General features: G+C 40.4%; 1 protein-coding gene across 3 annotated transcripts in view; it reads right to left on the bottom strand.

Annotated features, from left to right (window-relative positions):
* Window positions 1-25,856, bottom strand: part of dnajc6 (DnaJ (Hsp40) homolog, subfamily C, member 6) — a 57,990-nt gene that overhangs the window by 16,389 nt on the left and 15,745 nt on the right. For all 3 annotated transcript variants that reach the window (XM_021324299.2, XM_012878020.3, XM_021324298.2), the window contains 4 exons: window positions 13,502-13,637; window positions 3,670-3,719; window positions 3,163-3,311; window positions 635-757 (listed from right to left, as the gene is read on the bottom strand). In XM_021324299.2, the coding sequence (XP_021179974.1) occupies window positions 635-757; window positions 3,163-3,311; window positions 3,670-3,719; window positions 13,502-13,637 (458 nt within the window). The remainder of the gene's footprint in view (window positions 1-634; window positions 758-3,162; window positions 3,312-3,669; window positions 3,720-13,501; window positions 13,638-25,856) is intronic.

Raw genomic sequence — 25,856 nt, 5'->3', positions numbered from 1 at the left:
GGGGTGTGTGTGTGGGGGGGGGAGCATTACTGCCATTAGTATGAATATTTCTGATTATCCCAAAGCTAATTTGTGTCTGCAGTGCACCATTAAGTTTATTATTGTGTTCTACCTGGAACCAACTTAGGAGACTTGAATTTTGGGTAGGGACGTCTGTGAAGCACAGACAACTGAACAAGAAGTGAAAAGCAAAATGGATACTCTAAATATTCTGGTTTATTGTCTCATCCTCATAGCCGGATGCCTCGTTGCACCCCTCCTTCACAGGATATCAACATATATTTCAAATCCCTGACCGCTTTCTCTAACTGAGATCCAAACTTGCTCTCGGTTCACTTCACGTTGCAGCGAAGCACAAACATCTTGGGAAGGCCAGACCAGTGGGAACTGCTTATAAAAGAGGAACAAATTTGGTGGAGATTATGCAAGACGGAGACGTTTGCCAAGCCACAGGCAAACCGCAGCGAATTGGCAACAACATCTCCCACCACATGCCAATATTTCTGTAGTCACTAAATCAGAGCAGAAGGACAACTTCTTCAATCACTCTGAACGTCACATCTGAAGCCGGGGTCGTACGCCGAGGTGTTCAGAATCCAAACGACTGATAGGGATTTAAATGATTGCATCTTACCGAGCAGGTGATGACGCACACATTCTTTGGGTTCTGTTTGAGCCAGTTGTGCATGTTCTTGCACACAGCAAACAGGTTGTGAAGGCCGGGAGCTTGGCGAGACGGCCAGTTGCACTCTGACACCTGGAAAGTGTGTGTGTGTGTGTGTGTGGGGGGAGGGGGGAGGGGGCAGATTAGGAGACAAACGGAAGAAAATAGTCAAAGAGCATGAAGAGTTTGGGGGGGAGGAATGCAGACAGGAGGTGGAGAGAGGAGAGGTTAGAAACTGCAGCAGAGAGCAAAACAACACAGCAGTTGCCATGATGAGTCATCTGCTACAGACACAACAGCTTCCACAAGCATTTGCACTCCACAGCTTTTCAATCTTTATCTGCCAGAGGGGGGCAGCCTTTTATTGAGAGAGCTCCCACATGGGTTTTAACTTTTAATTCAAATCCAGCTGCACCAAAGTGCTGAATGCCAGGACCTCAAGAAACATCAAATGCTTTATTTGGAGTATTTCTACAATTATGTATAAGACTAGTTATTTAGAAAAGATGTGTAATGATTAAGTCACCTCAGAAGGAAGATCACCAAAAAGCGTGTCCTATTACCATCAACGAAGCAACAAAAAGTGTAATTCTTGTGTTTTTTTTTTAACAAGAACTGCCATTTTCTGGAAGCTTGCTCGTAGCTCATTGCAAATAAAAAGGTACATTTATCTGAGACCTGCAACCGCTGTATTCTAGGGGGAAGAAAGCAGCCCATTGTAACATCAGGTCATCTGCTGGTCATCTTCACATCAACAGCACTAATCTGAGGAAAGAAGGAGACGACACACTAAAATGTTCTCGCCTCAGAGGTGTCAGAAACTGATGGCCAGTCAGATGTCTTTCGGCGCTGGTAACATACCACCCAGGCTGTAGCTACGCCGGAAGATTTTAGAATCTAAATCGGCAAAATATAAACATAAAAAGCATCTGGTGGAGATGCTTGAAAAGCGTATTAAACAAATTCATATTTAATAGGTGTAGCATAATCTTGCACTGAACATTTTTTGAAAAATGAAAAGTTTAATTTGGACATATTTTCTCATTCTGTGGAAAAAAAAGCTAAGAATTTTTATTTTATTTCTTACCAAACACTGCAAAAACAGATCTAAAAATAAGTAAAATGTTCTTAAAGTTAGTGTATTTGTCCTTGATTTGAGCAGGTAAATAAGATTATTTGCCAATGGAATGAGTATTTTGACCCCTAATATAAGATAATTAGACATTCTGCATTTGAAATAAGATGGAGATGAGTTGTTCCTATTTTAAGGTCAAAAATCTTGTTCCATTGGCAAACCATCTTATTTACCTGCTCAAATCAAGGACAAATACACATATTTTAAGAACATTTTACTTATGTTAAGTTCTGTTTTTGCAGTGAAGTCACTAGGACCAAAATTATCAAACTTCTTACAATTCCATATCAAACATTTTATTATAGTGTTCACCTATTTAAGCTGAACTGAGGGTCAGGAAACATTTAATTAGTGATCTTTGATTGCCTGTTTCTCTGGAGTGTAAACATGTTTGATCCAGAGGATAATTTCTCTTAGCCACTCATGGGAAAACAGTAAAGACAAAAAAAAAACACGGCATGTAAGTAATTAACTACTCTTCTAGAACTTCACAAATCTACAGTGAGAGCAGAAAATAAAAAACATCTGGAATTAAGGGCAACAAGGCCGCTTGAAGAAAAGGCGAAGTTGGTATGAGAGTCTCACACTGTAGGCTTGAGGAAAAACAAGGTGCCAGATATGTACACAAAATATTTTAAGCACAAAAGTAACTATTCCACCTTCTGCTGCAAAAATAATGCCATAGTCAGAATAATGTTCTATATCTCTGTTACATTTATTCATTGGGATCCTGATGTAAAAAAAAAAAAAAAAAAAAACTATAAAAATGTGCTACATTTAGTACCAGGATACAAGTGCATCACCTTTCATCCTTCTGCTCTTTATCAAGTAATACTGGAAGTCTAACAAGCTGATACTACTACTGAGTAGAGCTATTTGTTTGAGCAGTTCCTGTAATGTGTAGTTTTAAAACAGTGCTAAGTTAGCAGAAGCAATGGGTGGCGTTCCTTTAGCTTACATACTGCCACTTTTTAAATCCTTGGACACTGGAAACTGACCTTTGCCTAGACGAGTATCTTGTTGAGGATGAAGTTTAAGGAAGCGATTAAACAAATTAACTCTTCAAACCTCACAATTAGAGAATTGTGGCAAAGTGAGACCTTTTATTCCCCATAAGAGCCATTTATTTCAACGTTCCTGTAAACTAATTTCCAGAATGGACAATATTTGTGAGGGTACTGTATTGCTGTAGAGCAAAATAAACCACACCACAGACTTCCATTAAACCATGACACCGCAATCTCCAAGTGCGATGTTCAAAAGAGACGTACTGAGAGCAAAAGAATACATTTGGTGCCACAGTGACCCAAAACTAAAGCGAGCACACACATCTGCAGCCATATGAGAGAAAAATCACACCAACCCTGTTTGAGAATTTGGCGCCGCGGTAGTTTCGCTGTGAGAGGTTGAAAACTGTGTAGTGGTCGGCATGACGACTGTCGAGGAATGAGCGGATGTCCTCAACGTGGTTCTGGTAGCCAATCTGGACCGACTCGGCTGGGTACGTCATGACTGAAAAGAAAGGAGATGTTACAATGTTTATGGAGCTGCAGTTTGAGAAAAATCAAAACTAATCATTAGAACATAAAGAGAAGGTCTCCATTAGAGATTGATCATCAGTGGCTGGTTGACGTAAGTCCGCAAACAACACATTTTTGACTTTGTTTTAGACTCCATCGTCATACTCCAGATAATATAAAGCCTTGAACAATTCATCCTCGTAAAAGAAGGTTTCATAAAGATGTCTCCACAGATATCTACATGTATTTAAACCCATTTGATTCTATTCCAGCATCTTTGGTGCCATTAATGGAGCAATTTCTGACACATCCAGACAACAATATTTCATCAAAAAGCCATTTTATCTTACCTATGATCCTTGAGGTAATGTAAGCAATGTCAAGCTCTCCTTTAGTGTACCTGAAACAGAAAAAAGGTGTTTTAAAGGGATTTGTTATGCCTGCAATGGAGTTAAAAAAGAGCAATGCTCACAGAAAGACAAATGCCCTTTATTCTTCCTGATCTTGCCTTTCTTTCTCCTCTCCTCTCCTTTTCTCTTTCCATCCACCGTACCTACCCTGTTTTTGCTTCTATCAATCTTTTTGGAGCCTCTTTTTACATATCCTCCAAATTGTAAATTATGGCTCTGGTCAACTGGTCTCTACCGCACAATTGATTACATTTTCTCAACGAGAAGACGGGACGAAGGAGAGCCCTTGTGGGACATGTGCAGCTGGACACACGGTGGGGGAAGGATCATGATTCAGTCAATTTTGTCAGTCGAGGATGTTGAAAATGTGTTCAAAATTAGATTTATGATAACAGGATTTCTGCTTTTTGGAGCTGGCGGTTACCTGGAGAATCGAGAAATTGTGAAAACTTCGGCAGCTGTTTCGGCCCATGTCAAGGCTGCCTGAACTATGTGAGGGATATGTCCGCTGCCAGCACTCAGACTGAAATGCTGTGTAAGGAGAACTGCAGGCCAGCTGCGGTTTCTGGACTTGCTGGAAGGATGGAATAGATGTTGGAGATGTTGGAAGCCCGGCTTTGGCAGAATGACCACAAATTTGGCTGCTTGGGATCACTATTAGAGAAGATACAGTAAGACTGTAACGCAGACAAAAAAAATCAAGAGTCTGCCTGCTGGATATCTTAATTTCTCCTGGATGTTATGTAAACAAGATGCTCTGTGGCATCTATGACCTGGAACAGAGCGCTACTGAACTGCTTGATAACATTCCATCACTATTAATGACTATGGCTGTGAGGCCTATCTGCCACAGCTCACAGACCTACAACAAACATGATTACAATAACTGCCATGCACACACACCGCCTTTACTTTACTCTGCTGCTTTCTATTTTAGCTGTTGTTCAGAAAGGTCAGATCAGAGACCCCATGTTGTAGCATTAAGGATTTTGTTAATGTATGAATGGAAACAATTAAGCTTTGAATTTTAGTGATGAAGCTTGATCCAGAGAGACTAAATAAGTCTAGTCAAGGATTTACTTAGCTTAATGTAATGTTTTTCTTTTAATATATGAATCAAAAATAATTATGCTTTAAAATGTTAATGATGTAGCTCATTCCAGTGAAACAATAAAACAAAATAAGTTATTCTAGTTGTAGCTTTAGAATAGTAGGACAAAATTACTTTAGATCAGAAACCCCCAAGGATTTACCTAGCTTATTTCTTATTATGAATAGAAATAATTAAGAACTGCGATTTTATGCTTTCTGTATGTTTGGTAATGTATGAAAGAAGTGTAGTTAAGGATTTATTTAGCTTATTCCTTTGTTAGTGTAATGTGTTTTCTTTTCCTATGTAATATTTGCCTCTGTAATGTTTTTCTGTTCATGTACAGTAATTTAAATCGTCTTGTTACTGAAAAGTGCTAAATAAACTTGCCTTGCCTTTAACTGAACTAATCTAAAAACCTGAAGTCTAAATTTAGTGTGATGGCAATACAATTTATTTTAAGCATTCTGACATAGGAGCATTTCAGCCATAAACTTTAATTGTTTTTTTCTCCTCTCCATCAGTAGATCATTACTGTTTAACAAAGAGGAGATTAAAGTAATTCAAATGTTTCCTTTTTGTTAAAAAAAAGCAAAGGGCCCTGTCAATGAATCATAGCCCACTTTTTTAATTTGTAAAAGCAATGTAATATTTTCTTCATTTCAGAGTAACAGAACACATTGAAGTTGGTGGATGCAATGTTATAAAATAGGCAGCAAGCGATTTTTGACATGAGATGGCCATAAAATCTTGAAAATGTTTCCATAAATCCATATAGAAGATCAAATGTTGCACCTAAAAACCATCAAGTATGCAAATAGGTCAGTACATGGACTTCAAGTATTCATAAAGATGGATCTGGGTTGCTGCCAATCACTGTAAGAGCATTAGGTTCCAGTAAATGCAAATCTTAATTTTACTCAAATTTATGGGGAGAGGCTTCTATGTGTCAGGGTAAGGAGAGGTTGACATTTTTTTTCAGGATTGCTGCTCTTAACTAGGCTGCCCTGGATCAAAGGGTTGGCATGTGGAAATTCATCAAATAAACACCATTCCCTTTCATTCCCAATTTTACCTATTCAGTAAAAGATTTCTTTGTTTATAATTGGAAGCAGCTGCACTCTACACACACACACACACACAAATAATCCACCACTGCTGCAAAATATGGAAAACAGTACAGAAGCAATAAGCATGTGTCAGACATGATTGAAATGTGTTTAATATTAGACAACTTTATCTTTAGCAGATGGCACCGGGAGGTTATTGCACATTTTATGTTCCAACTATGTCTATAAAACTGAGTCATTTGTAGCTCAGTGTGAAAATCCTGTGGAGTCGAGTGAGCTGGCAGAGACACCTCTCTGTGTGCATGGGGCAGTGACATATGGGCCTAGTGGAAAGCTAGCCATGACATCTGCATTGAGGAAAAAGACGTAGATGGAGTCAGGCCTAAATGACATCTACGCATCGTTATTGCATATACAATAGCTGTTGCATACTTTAGATGTGAGGCTTAAATATTTCCTCATTAAAAATCCATATTTTGGATGGATGGATGGATGTGCATTAGCTACAGTCATGAACAGGTCAGCAGCTCCAGCAGCTTAGATTTGTATTTCTGTAAACACTGGAGCATAAAACTCGTTTTAAACCATTATACAAGAGTTGTTTTTTTTATTGCATTTTTTTGTGTCATCAGTAATGTGTCAACAACGGAGAGCTATGTGAACATTTGCTGCAACGGGATTTCTGACTTCTTCCCTTTACTTGAACAAACAAAAATGTGGAGCAAATATAAAAGACAGCTCCACGTTTTAAAAACTAACCCCGATTCGAGACAACACCATTTTTATTTTTAGCCTCAAAGAAACTGCTTTGTATAAACTGTATTTCAAACAGGACTCAAGCAGTTTATTTTGGACAAGCTGAAGAAAAATAAGACAGTAAAACCAGGATGATTAGAAACAAGTTAGAATTAGATTAATAATAATAATAATAATAATAATAATAATAATAATAATAATAATAAAATATATATCATTTAGTGATTATGTCGGAAAAGGGGTATGAAGAAATTAAACTTATTTAGTCTTCTCCTTCCTATAGTCCTTAACACCAACTATCTTCCTGATTCCTACTTTATTTATGAGTCCATACTACTCAATTAGAGGAAGATGGATGTTTCTGACTGACAGGCTGAAGTTGATCCACTAGTTTTCTCAAAGTCAGTTGTATCACCGTTTTACATTCCCACTAGACTCGGTCTATTGCAGATTCTTTGTTCTTGCAGGTACGGAAACCAAGGGGCTGTGTTGCTTTGAATATAGATGAGAACGAGGGGTCCATAGCAACCCAGTGTCACTGGGGCATCAAAGCCAGGATAAGGACTGCAGTTGGACAAGTTTTACTCGGGACATCCCTCTGGGCAGTTCTAGGAGTGTTACTTTTGCAAATCTGTATAAACTAGAAAAACCAGAAGAACCTTCAGAGTGTCTTAAAGGGACCATGACATCACTGTATGAACCATTTCATGTAGTTGACATTGCTGCATATGTAAATTCTCCCAAGAATTTCATAAAAAAAAAAAAATAACGCCATAAATCACCTTTTTCTAGTGGATGTTTTGTCAGGCCCGATATCCCTCCTCCGTAAAAGGGTTGGGTAGGGTAATGATATGCAGCTCTACCTAGTTCACACCGCAATACAAGTCCATATTATAGTATTATGGCTAGTTGAAGTATTTGTGTAGCAGGATGTCGGACAGGCGAGGCCAAGCTGACCAAGGCTTTAACCTGGCGGCAGGATTCATCATCCATACAGGACTTCGTCACCGCAGCTATATTGACCTGAAATGTCAGACGACGATAACAAAAGGTTAACCCCCAGATTCCACATCCTCCACCCCAGTCTGTGAAAGGCAACGACTACTGCATCCGCGGTTACTCCGTTCCTTGGAACTCGAGGAGAGCATGCGCAAGAGGTATGAGTTTCACACCAAAAAAAAGGATATAAAAGTCGCCGGAAACCGAATAAGCTTTTCATTCATCCAGCGTCCGAAAAGTTCTCTGTTGCTGATTATATGACTCGGCAAATTTTTACTTCCATCAAGTATGGGTGAGTACATTGGCCCCCAAAAGCTTAAGTGTTTTTGTATTCAAAATAATTTAATTGCATTTAGCTTACATTAATAGACACTTCAATCCACATTTCACCATTATTTTATAGGAATTTTATAGGAATTTCAAACTAGCCCGCAGATAGCGGGCTAGTTTGCTCTTTCAGAAGTCCAATGGACAGGAAGGGAGCAGAAGATAGAACTGTTCCGTATTTTCACGGTGAACGTCGGAGAGCTTGTCCGCTGACTGTGACATTCGGAGAAGTCACGGACATTGTGGAATGGTTCTCATTAATTTAAATAACAACGTAGTTGCTCCATTGTACGGACGGAACGGAACACAAAGGAGCGGTCACGGAGGATGTGGAATTTGGCGATAAAGTCTTTTTATACCGTGTTTTTTTCGTGAAAATTAGTAATAATACAAGTATTTTGGCCAGTCATTGTTAGTGGTTTGGTGTGCCGGCTTATTTTCAATTGGTTATAATAATAATAATAATATGAAAATCGTGCTTGGGCTCTTTAAATCCTAATGACAGAAGGAAACAACCAAAAATATAAAAATTTTACACAGTTTATCCTGATAAACTTATAAGTGAATACAGATGCGTTTCAATAAAGTTAGTCAACCTCACATGTGATTAGGACATGTGTATGAAATATCAGTGAGTTTCTCGATACCTAATTTCATCCAATGCTGCATTGACCCTCCGGGATTAAATTAAACAAAAATGATTTATCAATGGGCCTGCAGGAGAAAGTATTTGAATTTTATGAATCAGGAAAAGTATATATATATACATTTCCAACAAATTGGAAATCCCAATCAGCAGCATTCGAACTTTAATTGAGAAGTGGGAAACGATTGATCGAATAACGCTACATTTGTGAAAAGAGTTACCCCAGCCATGATGAAAAGTGTGTCATTCCTACTGTGAAAGACCGAGGCGAATATCATATTACATATCCTGCAATAATACTGTAGTGTAAGCGGAGAAGAGAGGCGAAGCTGGAGCTTCATTTACCCCACATCTTCATGTACTGTACACAGGCGAGGCAGATACACAATGCTGTGGCGAGGTTGAAACAAACACTCTGCATAGCAGGAAAGGGACTGCGACTTTCGTAAACGCCCCAGTTTTTAATGGCGCCTGGCTGTAAAGCCCTGCTGTTACCAGCAGGTGATGGTAATGCATCAATTTGTTTTTCCAACAGACGGGAAGATGTGGAAAAAGAAGAAGAGCACTTGTACTGCCACCGACGTTTCATCCATGCAGAGCAGAAAGATGATGATTCAGTTTCCGTTTGGTCAATTACTGTCTTTATTTTTGTGACCGATCATTGGCTTTGACTGTGAAAGAGTCACAAACAGACGTCCAGCTTAAATATGAACACGATCAAATGACAATTTGTATTTCTTTGCTATTTGTGTTTGAACTGAAACGGGAAAGAAAGCTTTCAGTGTTTCTGCTTGAAATGCCCTCCAATCTGAACTGAAACTGTCAGAACTGGTTTCACTGAAAGCCTTCTGCTCCGTGTTAAAGAGCCGACAACGAAAGCCCTCCAAAGAGAGCCGTTGTTTTACATTTTAAATAATTACTACTTTAAATTGTCCTGCATTTTATTTGTCAAATTGCTCACTATGTATAGTATATATATTAATGGTTGTTTTGTTGTTTTGGTCTGTCCTGACCTCCAGGACGTGTGCGGCTAACTTTCTTAGCCCACCTTGATGAAAGAGGTTAAATGAAAGTTTAATTAAAAACAAACTCGATAAGAAGGATAATTCAATATGCAGCTCAGTTATGCATTCTCTTGGGTATGTTTAAATATTCTGTGCTTACCATGCGATACGATAGCTTGGGTTATTTCAGAACCTGTTATCTTTAAGTAAAAACAAAATGTCATAATAGCACATCCCTGGTGCACAACTGAGGGAAACTAAAAAGATAAAAAGATTAAAAAAAAATCCTTATTTTGAAGAAGCGGTCACATTGACGTGGGTCAGATTTTGATGCATTTAATGCCTTAAGACACTACTTGTCTTTTACAATAAACATTATTGTTCTGAAATAACTTTTCAAAGAGAAGAAAGAAAATAATAGATCCAGCAGTTCTTGATTTATATCTCAAGTTAATGGCAAGCTTTGTCTTCAACTTAAGCCCAAGTGAAAATACCAGAGAAAATCATTGTGTATCGATCATCATCATCCCTCAAAGTGGTATGGGGGCAAAAAAAAAAAAAAAAAAAAAAACATTTCAAAATGAAATCGAGGAACAGAAAACAATGACAATTAGGGGTGGGTAAAGATAGTGATTCATCAATGCATTGCAATTTTTTCCAATTCAATATTGATGCAAAAATTCTCTGAATCAATTACTTCTCCTGGCCACTGGGTTCATGAGCGACAGTTTCAAGTGATTTGTGTTGTATGGGCGAAGGCCGGACAACGTACAGCGCAAATGTAAATACAATAAATGATTTTCAATCCATGGAGGTCCTGTTGTGCTTTATTCACGCAACACGCTCGTTTTATGGGACCCCCAATCCCACAGACACCTTCTTTTCTCTACCTCTCCTCCGCACCTTCTGACTCAAGAACGAGCGCTACAGGACCGACCAGCAGACTGAGCAGCAGAGATCAGAAAAACTTGTCCCATATAGCTCGGCCAACAAAAACAAAAAAGATTCTATGGTACTTTTAACTGAGCTGTGTCACGAATTGAAAAGCCTCTGGTGTAATTTCAACGTATCACCAGAGGGGGCAAACTTGTGCTAAAACTCTGGATCTCTCTCTCTCTCTGAGCTGCTTTAACTTCAATATTTAAATTTTTCACCTGAATATGCCATATTATCATACTATCAATAATTGTGCAATACTTTGGTTGTATTTTTTTGTTTTATTTTAGCCCTTCTGATCAGTTGATTCTCTGTTGCTTTAGAACTAACTTTAGGTTAGATTAGCTGTTTTTCATTATTGATTTAGTGTGTAACTGTCTCATTTTGCCACTGTCACACCCAAGTGGGACCATAAAACAGTTTATCGTCTTATCTTAAATATAAACCATTATCCTTACGATTGATCCTTACGTTGATATTGTCCTAAAACATCTGAAGAGCAGAATTTGCATTCAGTTGAACAAAGGCAGAAAAATTACAGCATCTATGCTGAGGAGGGGCTCTACCTTTCGCTAATGTTCTGAATTGTTTTTGTTCTGCCAGTTTCTCCTGCTCCCACCTCCCCACCGTCCCACACTGCGCACCCACAAATACCTATACACTCCCATCAAACACACACTACTGCACGCATGGCCTGAACGAAATGAATACGTTAGTATCAGCAGTGCACAGGCCATTTGGCACCACGGGCTCACATGAATAATTCAGGCGGAGGAGGAAAAGACAGCAGAAAGACCGAGAGAGCAAGAGAGACGGAGCCGAGATGAAAACAGGACAGAAACGACGGGGCAAGAGAGGAATAAATACCATCAAACTTGCTGAGTCAAGACACATACCAGCTGTGTGTGTATGTGTGTGAGTGTATGTTTGTGACTATACAGAGGCCCCTTTGTGCTGCCCAGAGCAGATGCCTGTGCACAAACACACTGGAACAACCGAGCCGTGTCAGCCTCCTGTTTTCCTCCCTCCGTCCACACTGAGCTGTTCCTCTTTTAAACCTCCTGCAGACGTTTGCTGCAAACCAAACCAAACAATACATCCAAAGCAGAGCCAGTTCACTAAAACTGGAGTTTGGAAATGTTCTAATACTGCTCAATGAAGGCTTCGGAAAGAGTCCGTTTGCACACTAAACCGTCAAGAGTGTAAAACGATAATAGGGTTCACATCATTTGAAATCCCACATGATGGCTGGTTCTGAAATTAGGAAACATGAGCTATTCAGATGAAATGCATCAGCAAAGTTATGTCATCAAATTAAAACAGAGCGAAAGGAGAGACGTGCTGTCAATGCTTATCATTCTTCGGGAAACTATAACAAACAAACAAATGTAAGAAATAAAATAACTATGAAATGAAGAATTTAGACTTAATTTTAAGTGTCTTTGCAGAATTTTACAAAATGTGGTTTTAGATGCTGAAAAAACTGCAACAAACAGGAAGTAAATAAAAATAAATGAGCTACTTCCTGACTTTTAAATACTACTTTTATGAGTATACAGGAATCAGGACATGCTTTATATTTTGCCTTTCATTTTAAAAGTCACATGTTTTTAAAAAAAATCCTTTTAGACATCCTAAAAGGTTTAGCATCCTGAGGTCACGAAACAATTACAGCTTCCTCCTGCTAACGTTACATGTTTACTATGTTTACAGCTAATACAGAATGCAGGTCATTTTATTGAAAGCCCCCTAAAAAAGCAGAAACTCCACCCTTTTGACAAGTGGCGTATCGATTACCGAACACCAGGAACATAAGAAGGATTTTAATTAAGTCCTTCACATTTCTGTCCTCTAAATATGGAGTTAAATTAAATGGCAAAGATGAATAGGGACCAAAATATGTACGAAAATGTCTCAGACTATTTTGAAACTATATTGTGAAACTATTTAACAAAGTTAAATAGTTTCACAATAGACGGTGCTGTTGCTGCCGTAACAGCACTTTTAAGACTGACCAAATATTTCTGAGACCTCTAAGTTGGTATCCGTCAGTCCTCCAGACGGCCCTCACAGCCTCCATAGGTGTGCCTTATGGTTAGTGTAGTCCACCACTTTTATTAGCATTAAAGGTTGTAGGTTAGATCTTCTATGTAGCAGACCTGACATTTTATGACGAGACAAAAGGATTTAACCTGCCACCACCACTGGTGTGTCCAGATTTAGTTACACAGCCATGCAACTGGTCAAAAACCTCAACAGTCTTTCACCAGTGGCTGTAAATAATCCCTTCTTCGAGTCGAGGAATGAATGTTAGCAGGACAAAGATCTAAACTATGCTAACGTCTCTGCAGCTCACCCTGCATCTCAAAGCACACCACGTTCTGTGCACCCTCACTCAGTCAGCTCGGTCTTTAGCTTTTTGCCAAGCAGCTCATCCTCCATAAGTAAAGGTGCCAGTCCGTCAAAAATCACCGAAGGTTATCCCTAACCTGAACCGAAAACCTCCCAAAAAAAATAAAAAACACACACAAAAAATAAAAACCTGTTGCAGAACACGGAGAAAAAACTAAAAGTCGCTTTTCCCAGAGCAAGAGTGACTCCTGCAAAACCCTCCACTGCCATTAGCCATGCATGTGATCATGTCTATCCCTAACCGGCTGAGGCTGACGGCAAGTGTTGAAACTGATAAATCCTGAGACAATTTCAGGTCAAACTGCCCTCTAATTTGGCTACTCAACTTGAATTTCCTAAAGCCCCCAAACAAACAGTTTATGTTGTGCAATGTGCTATTTATAGCAGCGTCACAAAATCTATAAATAGCACAATATGCAAATTAAAACAGGAAGTCTTGAAAATAATAGACGTGGGGAGAGTCTGAAGCCCAAAAACTTCCTCCACATACTGGAAATGCGCTGAGAGCCATATGAGTGTTGCGTTCACTTACGTGGCGACCTGATGCATGACCTTTGTGGAGGTGTCCTTCAGCGTGTCTTTTAAGTTGTCCTTGAAGTTGCTGAAGAACTTGCCGGCTCCTCCCTTCACCATGTCCAACAGCCCCCCGCCATAGCCAGCATCCATATCTGCAAAGCAAAAGACGATTCCGCAGACATGAATCCACTAAATCCAACACAGACTCACAAATCAAGCTTCATCTTGTCTAAAGGGGAAAACCGGAGACAACCAGTAAAATAAAAATGAGTGATTTTATGTTTGTTTTTTTTATTGACCGTCTCATTTTCCAATCTTTCGATCGAGCAAATGAACCGTGGGTTTGATTTCACAGACACAATAGAAGACTTTCAAATCAACGTGAAGGTTTACCTGAAGTTAGTCACCACCAAAATACATCTTCAGTCCATTGTTTAAAATTTATAGGTACACATTTGTCACTGTAAGGGTACATGTCCACAATGAAAGAAAATGCATGATTTACAGGCTTAGATTGCATGTATTACATCCTTTCTGTTGTTTCTTAGTAAAAAAAATAAAAATAATTATGAGTATTAAATTCTCAGAGCTAGTTGCAGCCAGGCTCTGTCATATCGATATCTTTTAGATACACTGAAATTTTGTTTATCGGTAATAATGAACCCCTGACTCATAAAATACATCTGCTTGAAAAAGGACTGATGCACAAGGGCACAAAAACAGAACACGCGACAAATTGCACACCATCTGCACTTGTGCATGTCTCTGGTGAATGTTGGAAGACACTCAAGTGTTACATCTGAGTCAGCGCCCCGCTGGTGATCTGAGAGTTTCTCTCCCTCATATTTCCCGTTCTGGCCCTACATCCAGGCCTCTCATGGCAACAGCAGCGTCATTTTTACTTATAGTCTGGCAGTGCAGGCAAATCAGCTGGCAGTACACAGGTCGTGGCCAAATATTAACCACAAGTGGTCTAGTCTAAGCAACAATGGTAATAAAATAGCTTGTTGAAGAGCAGAAATCACCTTCAGCAAGTGCTAAAGCTGATCGATTAAAAAGCATGTACTGCCTCTCGCATACAGCAAGAGAATAGACGGATCAGAACCACCATTGAGCATCAAGGCTGTGGTTTACTGAGGGCACTCTGACTCTATCAGCTGCTGTGCCAATGTTTCTGGTAAGGAAACCAATCATGAAGAAGAATGAGAATAATGCATGGTTTTTAAAATGTTTTCACAAATCCGAATTATGTGGCGGCATTTTTACAGGTGCTGGTCACATAATTGGAATATCATGAAAATTTTGATTTTTTTTTCAGTATTTCCTTTCAAAAAGTGAATGTTATATGCATTTCTTTTAATTTAGTTGATTATGACTGACAACTAATGAAAAGCCCAAATTCAGCATCTCAGAAAACTAGAATATTACTTAAGACAAATACAAAAAAAACTGAATTTCCAAAGATGTTGGCCAACTGAAAAGTCTGAGCATGTACAGCACTCAGTACTTAGTTGGGACTCCTTTTCCCTGGATTACTGCAGCAATGCAGTGTGGCATGGAGTCCATCAGTCTGTGTAGCTGCTCAGGTGTTATGAGAGCCCTGGTTGCTCTGATAGTGGCTCTTCTGCATTGGTAGGTCTGGTGTTTTGCATCTCCCTTTTCACCCTATGGACCAAGGTCAGGTGAGGTTGCTGGCCAGTTAAGAACAGGGACACCATAATCCTTAAACCAGGTACTGGTAGCTTCGGCTCTGTCTTGTTGGAAAATTAAATCTGCATCTCCAAAAAGTGGGTCAGCAGCAGGAAGTGCTCTAAAACTTCCTGGCGTTGACCTTTGACCTCAGAAAACACAGTGGACCAACACCAGCAGATGACATGGCAGCCCAAACCATCACTGACTGTGAAAACTTTCCACTGGACCTCGAGCAACGTGGATTCTGTGCCTCTCCTCTCTTCCTCCAGACTCTGGGACATTGGTTACCAAAGGAAAAGTTAAATTTACCAGAACTCTGGACCACTAAGCAGAATGTCTTGCCCTCCTTGTGTAAGGTGTCAAAGGTCATCTTCTGGACAACTGTCAAGTCAGCAGTCTGGTGATTGTGTCGCCTGCAGAACCGGACTGAGAGACCATTTAAAGGCGTTTGCTGGTGTTTGGAGTTAATTAGCTGATTCGAGTGTGGCACCAGGTGTCTTCAATATGGGACCTTTTCACAACATTCTAACTCTCTGAAATACTGAATTTGGGGATTTCAAAGGTTGTCAGTCATAATCATCACAAATTAAATTAAATAAACACTTCAGTCTGTGTGTAATGAATTAATATAATATACAAGTTTCACTTTTTGAATGGAATTACTGGAAAAACAAAAACTGTTTCATGATATTCTAATTATACGGCCAGCACCTGAATTTCACCTCCGTATTTGATACTTTGTAGAACCATAATTCATTGCAATACCTGCTACAAGTCATCTTTGCTTATCTAGAGACTAAAACTTTTGCCTATTCAGTCAAATTAGAGGGAGAACTTCTTTGAACAACAATTTGCAAGTGTTGTCACAGATTTTCAATTGAATTTAACTATGAAAATGAACCTCAGCCATGGTCCCAAGTACAGTATCTGACAGGCTGTCTTCCAGGATTGCCCTGTTCATCTGCTATAAAAAAAATAAAAAAAAGTATCATGCCACAGGATGTTGCTGCCATCCCCATGTTTCACGGCGGGGATTTTGTCCTAAAGGGATTATATGCAGTTTTAGACATTTTTGCATGTAGGTCAGATTGTTCCATTTTGATCTCACCTGATCAGAGAATATTCTTCCACGTATTTGTTGTGTCCCGTACATGTTTTTTTAGTAATGGAAAACCTTGCAATTTTCCTTCCTTTTAACAATTATGCTCTAATTGAGCTGGTGTCTTAAAAAATAATAATAATAATTTGCACTAATGTTGGCTTCAGGTTAATTTTTAGGATTGTGCTATAGGTGTATTATCTCTGTCAATCCACCAATACATTTGAGACTGATTGGAAATTAAATATTTTATGCATAAGACTGATATAAAACTTTCAATCCATAGGTACATTAATGTATGTTTAAGCCCAAAGTTATCCATTCCCCTTGGCACATTTAGGTTTAATACTTTTTTTTTTTAAACCTACATTATTTTTTCATTTGAATCTTATAAAGAAGTCATGGAGGGAGTTAAAGATTAGAATGACGGCAACAAGGCCTTCCTACCTCAAAGACCTGGAGCTCATCCTCCAAAATAAATAGTTAAATACCAGTGAAGGCAGGACAGCACGCAGCAGTAGTAGAGCGGGCTTCCCTTATGCAGAGACTATTAGTCCTGATTGCAGCTGTCTGTGGTTTGACATTCCAGCCTCAAGACCGCCACTATAGGCTGCAAGCCTATTCTTTTAATGACTAGAATGCATTCTTAAGTTCTTCTATGATCTGTATGCAGTGGGAACAGATGTGTAGAAGACTGTATAATCCACATTATTTAAGTCATTCAGACATTCGACCATTTAAACAATAGAAAATAAAACAGGAACCAAAATGGGACCCTGAAGCACACCTTAAGCTAATCCAAGATTTACATTTGTTCTTTCTGCCTGGATACACTGAGTCCCTCCAGTTAAATCATTAACAAACCATTTAAAAGTTATGGGACCAAAACCAATAGAAACATGACAAAAACCTAATTTTTAGACTGAGTGGAGGCACTTTCCTGGAGCTTCAATGTCACAACTATAAGAATGCTTATAAATATTTTTACAGAGCCTCAATGTCAGATCTCCAATTTAATTAGAAAGGATGTGTTGAGATCTGCAGAACAAGATCCTTTTGAGATAATTTAATAAAAAGGTAAGCATTTAAATGAGTTTCATCTTTGTGCCGACTTGAATATCAGTTAAAGGTAATTACAGTTTCTTATCTTAGAGATTTTCCTTAACTGTGTCGAAACCTCTTACCAATTACCTTTATATGTAGCATCTTTACAGTGTTGTTGTCCTGCATTTTCTGTCTAATAACCCATAACTGAAGTAAAAAAAAAAAAAAAAAAAAAAAGATATATGGTTTTCAACATTTTTGGAAATACAGATCAGCAAAGTGTGGTGTGCCTTTGTATTTAGCTCTTTTTACTCCAACACCTCTTAATAAATAAAATCCAACACAACTATTTACCTTTTGAAGTGACCAAATTGGTGATTTCAGGTTCAACTTGTGAGTCATTTTATCTCAGTATTAATTAGAGATGCACTGATCCAGATTTTTCCAAACCATTTTGATACCTGGGCTAAGTATATCGGCTGATACCCAATAAGATCCGATACTACTGTTGAATAAATAAACCATGTACCTTGCCCTGTGAGTGAAGTTATCAGGCTTGAAATAAACATAGTTAAAAAAAAGTGCTTTTGGAGGTCCCTATTTAAGTTTGTGGTGTTGAATTTACCAACCTTATCACCCCTCGCAACTTACGCACTGCAGATGCTACATGTTGCAGTCGGACTTGCTGCCGTATCAAGTTTGAAATGTTTCCAAATAGCAGACTTGGCTTGGTCCGGCACTTGCTCCATGTTACTCGGTGTTTGCCCATCACTAGCTGCTGTGCGTGTTCATGGTTGCAAACATAGAAGTGACTAGATCGCCGTAACGGTATTGCTGTGTGTGACATTGATAAAAAAAAAAAAATGACTGGTTCAGAATGCTGGATCGACATCAATCATCTGATATCTGATCCAGCTAATTAGTCAATATCGGAGGCGATATCCGATACGGATATCGGATCGGTGCATCTCTAGTGTAAATGCAGCAACTCTGTGAAGGCCTTAGAGGTTTGTTAGAGAGCTTTATAAACCCAAAAAAACATCCCAAAGACCAAGAAACACAGCAGACAGGTCAGGGAAAAAGTTGTGGAGAAGCTTAAAGCAGAATTTAGGTTATAAACCAAAATGCTGTAAACATCACACTGAGCTGCGTTTACTCCACGATCTGAAGATGAAAAAGAGTACGGCAACTGCAAACCAAGACATTCCTGTCCACCTAAACTGACAGCCTTAGGGGAGCATTAATCAGAGAAGCTGCCATGAGGCCCGTGGTAACTATGGAGGAGCTGCACAGATCCACACCTCGTGAGGGCCAATCTGATGACAGGAAAACTGTTAGTTCAGCACAACTGGCTCATCTAGAAAAGCTCCAGAAACAAAGCCATTGTTGAAAGACAACTAGAAAAACTCCAATTTGTATTTTCCTCATTCAGGGACGAAGGGAAACACGTGGAAGAGGGTGCTCTGGTCAGATGAGACCAAAATGTCACTTTTATCGCCTGCATGCAAACCGCCATGTTTCGGAGGGGAAAGGGTAACACAACAAAATCTCCCAGAACAGACCACCCCCCCTTGTAAAACATGGCGGTGGTAGCGTCATGCTGTGTTGATGCATTTCTTCACCCGGGACAGAGAAGCTTGTGAGAGCTGATGGGCAGATGCTACATGAGTGTATGTAAATACAACGAAATCCTGGAAGAAAAATTATCGGAGGCAGCAAAAGATCTCAAGGTGGGGCAGAGATCCATCGTTCAATAGGACTGAGAACCGAAACATACAGCTAGAGCAGAGGTCTTCAACCCTGGGCCTCAGGATCCACTGTCCTGCATGTCTGACTCGTGTGTCTGCTCCACCACAGGTGAATTAAACAATTGCACGACCTCCTCAGGAGCCTTCAGAGGCTGCGGAGGCCTGTTAATCGCCCATTTATTCAGGTCAGGTATGTGGAGGCAGGAAAACATCTGAAAGATGCGGGACAGTGGATCCTGAGGCTGAAGACCCCTGAGCTAGAACCACAACAAAAGGGTTCGGCTCAAAGCATATTGATGTGTTCGAAAGGCCCAGTTAAAGTCCAGAGACTGACCCACAAACACCAAAATCAGAGAAAATGTTTAAAAATGGGAACTGGGGGGATTTAAAAGATAAAGCTGTGGTTTCATAATGCATTGGTGTATTTTTTTTCACATCCACAAGCAAGATTCAGCAAACCAACATTTACAACTTTAAATCAGATTAGTTTGACCGCAGGAAGCATGAGTTTCCTCGAATCCACCGTGTGGTTTCTTTAAGCAGGGCTTAATTTCACCAGTATTTTAAGCTTCATCAAGCGAGCATGGCAGGGTGCCTGACAAAAAAAAAATAAAAAAATAAATAACTCAGTGGCGAGTCTGTGTTGAATTCAAGAGGTGGGTGAATTGCACCTAGATGTGCCAACTATGCTTGATGCCTTCCCAAGTACAGAGGATGTGGAGATGTTAAAGTAACAGAGAGAGCTATTAAAAATAAATACAATTCAAGGCTTCCCCGCTGATATATTAAAGAATTATTTTGTTCTTTAACAATGTATTATGGGAAAACCTGCTCAGTTATATAACTTGTTTCACTGATATTATGGGAAAGCCTGTTTAGTTATATAACTTGTTTCACTTATATTATGGGAAAGCCTGTTCAGTTATATAACTTGTTTCACTTATATTATGGGAAGAACTGGTTTCACATAAAACCAAGAACAACATGTGTTATTTTGCTATAACTTGTTTTAACTTGAGGTGGGAACCTATGACAATGTGTTATGGGAAAGACGGATTTCTTATTTTGTTTGATTTGTTATATTCTGAGTGCACTCATATTATTTTGCTTCGCACACTGCTGAGATGCTGGGAACGGGTTCTGTTTGAGAAACTTGCTTTGGGAGGCAGGGCAGCTGTGGAGGGAGAGATGGCCACTCTCGCTCCACATCTGACTCTTTGTTTACAAGTATATAAAGAGGAGACTGCCCTCAGCCCGGTGAGTCTGCCGTGAGTTCGTGTGTGGATACCGGCATCGTGAACGCTGATCTTAACCTAGGACTGAGGGCTCCCAGTTCGTGTCAATGGTAAGAGCTGATTCTGAGAATCTGTTGAGCGTCACGTTTGTTTGAAAGCTTGTTGCTTTAATGCTTGCTACTTTGCGTGTGTGAAGAGCTAATTGTTTTGATGTGCTGTATTCTGTGGGGAATAATAATAAATGTTTGCCTTATATTCTAACAGAAACAGTGTTTGAGTCCTTATTTGTGTTTGCCGATCTCTCCCGATCCTGAAATAAACATTTCATAAAACATTTTGGCGTTGTCGGCAGGATTGGAGGAGAGACTACAATACACAAATATGTTTAGAAATATGTTTAAAAGGAGAAATAAGAACTCAGATGAGAAAATTCAGGGGGAAGAGATAATACCCGGATGGGAGCTTCCTCACTGTAACGAAGTAGCGCTGTGTTTGCGCAATGGTGGGGGCCGACCGGAGCCGTGGGGTGGTCCGCTGGAGGCAGCGGGACCCGAAGAATTATTGGCAGTGTTGCAGAAGATTGAGGTGCAAAAAAAGGCTCCGGTGGACGGATTACAGAGGCGCTTGTGGATTTGTGCTACGGCTTGGAAGCAGCAGTATGAAGCCGGCAAACAATTAAAAACTCAGCAGTTAAAAGACAGACAGGCAATGACTGAGCTGCAGTCTGCTGAGTCGCTGTATCGGCAGCATGTGCAAATGCTGACTAATCAGCTGGAACAGATGACCAGTGTTGCTGAAAAAGCTGTGGCCCAGGTGTCTGTGTTAACAAGGAAAACACAGGGGAAAAAACCCCGCCGTTTTCCTCTGAAAAAAGTCCGTTCGTTTGTAGCTGGATTGGGGTCTGGTTGGGATCCCGAAAGCTGGGACGGTAATATGTGGGACGATGAGGAGGACAGTGATTCTGGAGGTCCTCCAGATCCACGTCCTTTCCCTCCATTGGGGGTTAAACCCGTCGTCCGAAGGAGAAGAGAGCAGCAGCATGTACCCGCAGCCTTCCGGCAGCGACTAGATTCTCAAGGTAATGATGTACTTGATGCTGCGGGACAACCTGTTATGGAATGGGTGGAACAGCCGCAGCCGCCGGCAATATCACGGACCATAACAGAAGATTACTCGCAGGATGAAGTTGCTCATATCACTAAAAAATTAAGGCAGCATCCGGGCGAACCCACTGATCTATGGGTGGCTCGACTGCTGGATGAAGGTGCAGAACAGATTGAAATAGATCACGGAGATGGCATGGCATTTGGTGGTCTGAGCACTGATGGGAATGTAAATGCTAATTATAGGCAAGAAGTGAGAAATTTGGGGGATCAGGCGAGATCATTGTTTGACGTGTGGTCTGAGGCAGTACGAGCAACATGTCCCAATGTATCTGATTGGCCCGAAATCTCTGGACAATGGTTAACATTAAAGGAGTGTGTGCAGAGGCTGACGAGGCTGTGTGTGCGTGATCTGTTACCAGTGGGAATGGTGGCTGGATATCAGCAAGTGGCTGTTCCGAAGGTGGTGAGAGATCAGTTGATTAAAACTGCCCCACAGCATTATCGGGCAGCTATGCTTACTGTGATGCTGGGAGCTCCAGATGCCCCGATGGAAACCATCAAGGCTCGGATTTTGGAGCTGGGGAATCTGGGAGAATGGGGCAAGCAGGAGGAATGCAGACCACGAGTTCAACCAACTCCGGTCCGCAGGCCGCAAAGGGAGCGGGGGAGAAATGAACAGGGTCCAACACGTAACATGTTGTGGAGGGCACTGATTAATGCTGGGGTGCCTGCTTCAGAGATACACGCATTGCCTACTGATGAGTTGAGACAGATGTGTCAAAGAAGAGGCTTAAAAGTTAACTGTGCAGGATTTGGTGCTGAACTGGACCCATTAAATTCTTTGATTCAGTTGTTGCTAGAGGCGATTCATCCCACAACATCGGCTCCACCTGCTGAAGAATCTGAGCCTGTTGTGCGCAGAAAACCTGCTAAGGTGGTTGACATTAAGGTGTCAGAGTCTGAGGAATCCTCGGGTAAAGAGGTGAAAGTAAGGAGAGTGAGGAAAAGGAAAAGAAAGAACAAAGATAGAAGGAGGAGCAACATGTACCCTGATCTGACGGATCTGTTGGAGTTTAACTAGGATGAAGGCCGAGCCCCGCCAATTCGGATCACAAATTGGTCAATTGATGATATAAGAACGACATGTCGAATGGATTTATCACATTCCATATTATCCGCAGGCTGCTGGGCTGATTGTGAGAGTGAATGGACTGTTGAAAGAATTTTTGAAAAAAAATGTGTGTCTGATAATCATGACTTAACAGATTGGAAGTCTAAAATGATGCAAGCATTGGCCCAATTGAATAATAGGCCAATTGCTCCAGGGGCAGATTTTCTGTCTCTGCATTTGACAAACTGAGAAACCGCTAAGGATTATGTGTGCATAAGAGAGTAAAAATAAATAAACAATAAAACTTGTGATTTTATCTGAATGGAAAATGTATTAATGTATATGTAAATGCTTAGTACAGGAGTTAAAAATATTTCAGCATTACTGACTAGAATTTATTATTTTATGGCACAAGGATGTTGTCATTCCAATTCTGAAAAGTGCCTGAAAAAAGAAAATTTTATTTGGGAAGAAGCACAGCAAAGAGCATTAGATTTGGCTAAGAAAGCCATACAACAAGCTGTGTCATTGGGAAAGATGATGTCCGGGCCTGTGGAGTTGCAGGCCTCAGCTGTTAATGACAATACAAGCTAAAGTGATTGATGGGGATTATCAAGGAGAAAATCCCTGGTAATTGAGAAAGAAGAAAAACTAGCACAACTGCTAGTGGAACCCTGTGAAATGACAGAGGTTCAAGGGGTGGCTGCCCCCACTAACATCACTGTAAGAGGAGCAGGGGGGTTTGGCTCAACAGATAAACCAGGAGCCAAAGTTTGGGTGAGACAAAAAAAAAAGGTCCACCTAGACCAGCTGAAATCATTTCACAAGGGAATGATGCAACAGTGTCAGTATTTTACTCAGGGGAGGAAAAAATGGATAAATGTGCCAGTGTCTAAGTGCTATGTAAGAGAAAACTAATTTTTTTTTTTTCTCCCTTTTCCCTCTCCCCTCATAGCAATACTAATTTTTGATTTCAGATCCATGTTTCCGTGGGATCTGCTGATTGGACGACCCGAGGGACAGCGCGATGGCAGACGTCCCAAACCGTGGGAGGCACCACAGGGCTGGTGCAGGATCTTCGGCCATCATCCTCCGTGTCCTCGCTGCCATGGTCCTGCTGGCACACCTCTGTTGGGCGGAAACACCAGGCCGGATCCTGAGAGAAGTGGTTCAGCCCTACCAACTAGGATGGCAGGACAGCATGCATGACGGAATCCAGGATGACGACACATGCTCTCGATGGCACGTATGCGTAATAAGCAACATTACCAGCTCATGCCCCATATATTCTTGTGATGGATGTTTTGAGGGAAGAAACATACCGGTGATTTCCAAGGGATGTACTGTTAAAGTGGTTTCAAGGAGAGGTTTGTGCCAATATGGACCATCTGCAGAACGAGCGTGTGAGGACGACGGCACAAAGGAGCTGACCCCAAACTTGACCTCATCGGAGGTTTGGATTACTAATCGGATTGCCTTTGCTTTTTCAATATATGTACTGCCGAACTCTACTAAGAACACACACACACAAATTGCACCTGCTGCACACACTTGTCAACAGATGGCACAATCGACGATAACAAACAAAGTCCACTGGAGAGTGGTTTTTCCTCCTCTGCCAACATGCACCAGGACGAAACGTGCATGGTGGGACACTTTGCTCGGTGGAACAGGTACTGTGTTAGGTGTTTCCAACACTATTGACAATGAAATGACAAGAACTATGCTATCAAATACTGGACAGCATGCATCAAGAACTGTTCATCAGGTTGGATTATGGATGCCTACTGTTGTAACATCACAGGAGGAAACTGCAAAGATCTTCCTTAAGGAACTGAACTGGCAATTAAAAATGTGGAACACAACAGCAGAAGTGTTAACAAACATTTCTGTAGCTTTGAACTGGACGGTATGTAACGTACAAATGATACACGCTCATATGCAACAAGAACGGTTTAAGCGTGTGGTTACTACTGGAAATTTCCACGAATGGAGACAACTATGGAACATTAGCAGTAAAAGTTGGTTACAACTAGAACCACAGAAGACCTATTGTAATGCTACTATGTGTGAAGGATATTGGACACAATATGATGTTACCAATAGTACTACTGTCTGTCGTTATTATATATTGCCCGTAGTGACCGTACAGGGGTATTGGTTTTTGAAACTGGATGGTGATTGGTTTGACCCACAGACAAACTACACCTATGACCTGGATTTATGCGAGACTGCTGATAAAGGGATGGTATGTATGCTACAACAAGGACATCTTAACCCATGTTTAACCGGAGACGAGGTGTTATGTGATTGGACTCATGAACCAGCTAGAGACATGCTTTGGCAAATAGGTCCGCACACTCTGTGCGTAGCAACAATAAAGAGTCATCCTCAGTTACCTCAGGTGCCTTTCGTTGGGTGTTTATATGATGTGTACATCTGGAGTTGGAATAACGTGACCTATCAATTAACCAATTATACCACTGCAAACCGCCTAACACAGGTGCAATGGGATGTCCTCCGTGTACCATGGCAGATCTCCCTGGATCGGTTCAAATGCGCATTGAATCAGTCCACGGAGCTAAATCACTTAATTAAATCACACAGGTCCAACATTTCCAGCTTAAAGGTGTCTACATTTATGGCCCAAGGACAGGTTCTGCATGCGGCTAAGTTAATAGAGCAATCATCTGCACATCATTGGTGGGATATTTTTAATGGAATGTCTGCTACTGCTCGAAACTATGTAGTACCTCCCTTGCTTTTGCTCATTATTGTTATTATAGTGTTAACCTTATGTAATGTTTGCACCTGTCTTTATATTAGAAGGGTTAAAAAGCAGTTAAATTGGAGGTTGTATAACACTGCTGTACTATGAAAATCACCATGAAAATTAGGGATGGTTGGTATGGGGTAGAACATGCTACACTACAGATTGACACCACAGTTCCTACTGATACTTTTGAAGTAGATTACTTTGTTGGACAACGTTGGTACACCAGACGTGTGGTAATGGAAGAAAATAATAGAGTTGAGTTTCTTAATCAGGTAACTGAATTATGGGATACCTATACTGATTCTCAGTGGTCAACTAGCATTGGACTTTCAGTAATAGAACAACCCTGGGGACGGTTTTTCCAAAATTAGGTTTTCCCAAAATTAGGATTGTCAAAGACCAAGGGGTGGAGTGATATATTAAAGAATTATTTTGTTCTTTAACAATGTATTATGGGAAAACCTGCTCAGTTATATAACTTGTTTCACTGATATTATGGGAAAGCCTGTTTAGTTATATAACTTGTTTCACTTATATTATGGGAAAGCCTGTTCAGTTAT

This window comes from Fundulus heteroclitus, chromosome 9 (assembly GCF_011125445.2).
Source record: "Fundulus heteroclitus isolate FHET01 chromosome 9, MU-UCD_Fhet_4.1, whole genome shotgun sequence".
Taxonomy (NCBI): domain Eukaryota; kingdom Metazoa; phylum Chordata; class Actinopteri; order Cyprinodontiformes; family Fundulidae; genus Fundulus; species Fundulus heteroclitus.
Note: the sequence above shows the minus strand (reverse complement) of the source record. Positions and strands in the feature narration are given on the sequence as shown.